At 39.0% G+C, this 5,062-nt stretch overlaps 1 protein-coding gene across 1 annotated transcript; it reads left to right on the forward strand.

The window, feature by feature from the left end:
• Positions 1-310: 310 nt before the first annotated feature.
• LOC115880697 lies at positions 311-1,102 on the forward strand (the record flags this gene model as incomplete). The annotated part of the gene is made up of 2 exons (XM_030897979.1): positions 311-632; positions 786-1,102. Coding segments are annotated over 2 exons (639 nt in total), but the record flags the coding sequence as incomplete, so codon positions are not given.
• Between the last annotated feature and the right edge of the window lie 3,960 nt (positions 1,103-5,062).

The following is a 5,062-nucleotide window of genomic DNA, read 5'->3' on the forward strand; positions in this document are numbered from 1 at the left end:
TTGGAAAGGCCCAATAAGGACAAATTCGCTGTGGAGTTGGACAATGTCGTCAGATTGATCCCTCCTAAAAGCCACAATTATGGTAGGCTGGCAAAGCCGTTATAACAACAGCAAAAAATTAATAGCCCATACGTGGATTTCGAAAGGAATATGTCCCAGGATGGAGCGACGACATGGAACAGCTCTATCAGGAATTTCAGAACAACGGAGACTCTGAGATAGCAGACGAGCTCCTTAATCGTCTTGATATAGAACGCTGTAAAAAATGGGAAGAAACGACAGGTAGAATGGATTTCAAAAAATCTAGCAGGGGGCTTGGAGCCTTCTGAGGAAACTGGGCAGCTCTAACCCACCCACTCGTGAACCACCGGAAGTATCAGCAGACCAAATCGCTGCAAAAGTGATAACACTCTCTAAGGCCCCTAGCAGCAAACAACAAAACGCAAATATTAAAAAACAACTGACAATCTGCCGCCAAAAAGCAAGTGCCCACTCTGAATACGCCAAGTCATTCTCTGTGGAAGAAGTCGATAAAGCACTGGAAAACACCAAATCTGGTAAAGCTCCTGGATTCGATGGAATTCGCCCCGAATTCCTCAAAAACTGCGGGAAACATACAAGAATGTGGCTGAGTAAATTCTATTCCGATATCCTACGAACAGGGCATATTCCAATAGAGCTCAAGAAATCCAAAATAGTTGCAGTTCTAAAGCCAAACAAACCTAAGAACTTGCCTGAAAACTACCGCCCAATAGCCTGATTAAGTTCATGCTACAAACTTCTAGAACGTATGCTATTAAACCGAATAGGCCCATTGATATTGGAACATACTCCTGTTGAACAGGCTGGATTCAGACCGCATCGTAGCTGTGTGGACCAGGTACTCAGCCTAACAACACACATTGAAGCAGGATTCCAAAAACAGCTGAAGACCACTGTGGTGTATGTTGACTTGACTGCGGCGTATGACACGGTCTGGAGAGAAGGTCTTCTATACAAATTCCTCGTAGTACCATGCAGTAGAATAGCATCTCTATTAAACAACATGCTGGATGAAGGGCGACAGGCCCTTCCAAATAATAACAGGAAAAAGAAGGAGTAAAATAAGACACCTTAATAATGGGCTCCCTCAAGGCTCTGTACTCGCACCGGTACTGTTTAATCTATATATCTCCGACATTCCACATACAACGTCAACAAAATTTGGGTATGCCGACGATTTAGCTCTTGCTATCGGCAGTAAAACTATAGAGGAAGCTAATGGCCTACTATCAGAAGACCTATCTGTACTGGGAAAATATTTCGCAAACTGGAGACTAATCCCAAATATGAATAAAACTGAACTGTCGTGCTTTCATCTCAATAATAAACAAGCACGCCTGGAGCCCCCAAGTATACTTCAATAACAACTTGCTACGTTATAACCCTTATCCAAAATATCTAGGAGTAACAATGGACCGAACACTCTCGTACAAAAGGCATCTAGAGAATACTGCAGCTAAAATAACTACTAGAAATAATATAATACACAAACTTTGCGGTACTCTTGGGGCGCAAACGCATCCACTCTTAAAACATCAGCTCTCAGCCTAGTTTACTCAGTTGCTGAATATTGCGCTCCAGTTTGGCTAAACAGCTGCCACGTAAAGATAATTGACACCAAACTTAATGAGACTATGAGAATAGTCAGCGGCTGTTTAACAAGCACACCTCTACCTTGGCTGCCCACTCTGAGTCATATTGCACCTCCCAGTATTCGAAGACAGGAAAGACTCGTTAAGGAATATCAGAAAATATTATCAAATCCCCACCTTCCAGTCCACAACGACTTGCCAGATGCCCGTCTGCGAAGACTGAAGTGTAGATCCCCCCACTACTATTAGCAGAACAACTTTTGGGAGAAAACTTCAGTATAAATGATAAATGGAGGGAGTACTGGAACTCTTTGAAACCAGATCAAGCAGCTTATGTCATCGACCCTACAGCAGCTCTACCAGGGATGGAGCTGCCCCGCCACGAGTGGAAGGTTCTCAACAGGGTAAGAACGTTTCATGGCATATGTTGTGATTCTTTTTATAAATGGGGACTGACCGGATCACCGACTTGTGACTGCGGAGAACCACGTCAAACTGTTCATCACATTGTAACTGAATGCCCTCTTACAGCATATGGAGGAAAAGCGAGTGATTTCTTTGAAGCCACAGACACCGTGTTGAACTGGATCAATAGCCTAGATTTTAAAATTTAAGTGTACTTTTTGTAATATGTTTTGTGTATAACTTTTTAGATATCTAGTTTTATTTTTACAATTTGTGACAATCTGTTTACATGTTATATTGTGTTTGAATATATACATTGATGTTGTAATTAAATCCATGTACGCCATGCGCTAAATAAAATAACCTAGTGTAGTAAGATCCATGATTACCTAGTAGCTTGTTACACAAAACTAGAGCAACGCACAGCTAGGCAAAACCTGTGTAAGTACAAAAACTGGCATACATCTGCATCACAGGTGCTATGAGAAACCTAGAGAAGATTATTCACAAAATAACACCTAGAACTGACCTTTAAATGTGTTAAATAGGAAAAAAACATCAAAAAATGCTAGTTTTCTTCATATCCTCGGCGAAAATATTTCTGAACTGACGAGGCTCCCAATATCATTGAAATCAGTACAGGCTTAGGTGTCTTAGTGGCTAAGCGGGTTCTGACGTTTGACAGGTAGGATATATTCTGATTTCTAGTACGGACGAGTGGAGCTGAAAAATTCAGCCAAGTGCGAAGCGCAGTCCGCAAAACTGTTACAAATTTTATATAGAAAAGATAAAAAGTGCAGCCTAAGAGTTTGCTCAATAGATAGAACATCAAACCTTTCCAATAGCTGTGATTGGTTGCAACCGCACTCTGGAAAAACCATCCACTTTGAACGTGAGATATTTTAAGAATTTATATGCTGAATATTTTCCAATCGCCTGATATGAACCTGGTGAATTAGTGACCAAATTTGAGAGCATATTTGATTTCACAGGGCTCATGAATAATACTTTTCAGCATAGTGGACAAGTGAAATCTTGGGTGAGATATCAGGGAATATCCCTAAACATTTCAAACGCCACGAATGCTTCATCGTGCTCTTGTGTTAAAAGTTAACCTCTTATCTTGTAAACGCTTAAGTCATTAATATGTTTGCAGTTTTTAAGGATTTCGTATATATTAGTTTATGGTACAGGAGGTGGTCAAGTTCAATACCTTATATTTTTTACCATTAAATGTGTTTAAGTCGATTATCTACACAGCCCCAATCAGAATAATACCAAGATCCGGCCTGCAGACGGATGGAGTCTTCTCACACCGGACGACATTAAAATTTTAGATCATCCCGCAAATAAAAGCGAATAACTTTTCAATTTGGTCACTATATCATTTAGTATACAGGTCCGGTTACATAAGGATATCTAGGCATGGAATTACATGCATTGGAATGAAACGCCCTATAAAAGTCTAAGCTTAAACAGGACAACAACTTCCCCGTTTCCACTTCCCACCCACTGTCGAGTTAGACAAACTCCAATAAGATAACAAATTTTGGAAATTCCGCCGCCTCCCATCCACCCATGATACCCATCCACCTGCCCTTTATCGCCATTATTTTATTTCCCTTCCCGCGCCTCCGCAAAACGCCATCACCTCAGTCCATCACAGAGTTGCCAGGTCTATCGGTTTCGTCTGTAAGCTCCCGATCTACCGATTTAAACAAAAATCTAAGGATATGTTCAACTGCGTCTTTAGTCTAATCTGACTTTATTATTGTTTATTAAATTTTATTTAGTAATCATAGGTCATCGTTCTGTTTAGTTGCAGAGTGACAAATATATTCCTACAAATCCTTATACTCTTTATTAGGCGCGGTATTGGCGATATGCCCGAAGAAGTTGATATCTTTTGAAAAGATTTTGTTTCATTCATCTACTAAAGTTGAACCCATATTTTCCCCAAAAAAAATATAAACAAAAAACAAAATCTAAGTTAAGAAACAAACTGAATACGGATAAATATTTTAGTGCTTTTCCTGCCAAAAAAATATATTAATATGAAAAAAGAATTGAGAGTTGCTACAGCTTTCCCACTGAAATGAAATTAATTTTAGATATTACTGATCAAAATTTGTACAAAGGTAAAAAGTGACCGCTATCCCTACTTATTATAGTTTTTATTAATATAATATATTAATATTGTTTAATTTAATATATATCTTTTAATATTAAATAATATACCTCTTCCTCAAACCGGAGTCATCCACTCCTGGATATAGGTCTCTCCTATCCTTTTCCGTGTCTCCCTGTTTTGTGCTGTATTTAACCAATATTACCTGCCACTTCCCTAATGTCACGCAGCGACGTGCCCCTGCCCACGCGAGCCTTAGCTTATCTCCCAAGACCATACTGGGGAAATCACTGTCCCATCCCATTCTCCTATGCAAACCTCAAAATTTTCCAATCAAAAGCGTGGCCTTGAAATTGCCAAACCTCTAAATCACGAAATGTCGAACTTTAAAACAAAACTACCCCAGGCGAGCAGAACGTATGATTCAGAATCTCGCACTGAATATAATATACCTAGCTATTTCTAATTCTTGTTATATTTATTATATTTGTATTTTATTTGAGTGATCTAGTATTACGACACATAGGAAAGCTAATTTTAGACTTAAATATTATATTTTATTTTCTTTTGATTTTTGTTGAAGATCTACCGAGAATTTTGTTCTCGTATGGAATTATAATCTAACAAACCCGGCAATCCTGTTCGGCTACTCCTTTATAAAGTTTTTTCGGCCTAATTCCTTTGTCACCGCCGCCGGCGACCGACCGGTCGGTGTCGGGGCGACTGGAAGGAAGATCGTACATTATTGCCATTTCATAGAATTGCACTTGCTATTTTAGAAATGATTTCAAACTTCTGCATGTTACTTTTTGTTTTAGAAAGAAGTTGGTATGTGCCTAGAGAAAACATTCTTAAAATTGTTTTGTACTTTATTTAATATTTCATTAAGTAGGCA

Source organism: Sitophilus oryzae, unplaced genomic scaffold (genome assembly GCF_002938485.1).
Source record: "Sitophilus oryzae breed Bouriz unplaced genomic scaffold, Soryzae_2.0 scaffold_1641_pilon_pilon, whole genome shotgun sequence".
Classification (NCBI taxonomy): domain Eukaryota; kingdom Metazoa; phylum Arthropoda; class Insecta; order Coleoptera; family Curculionidae; genus Sitophilus; species Sitophilus oryzae.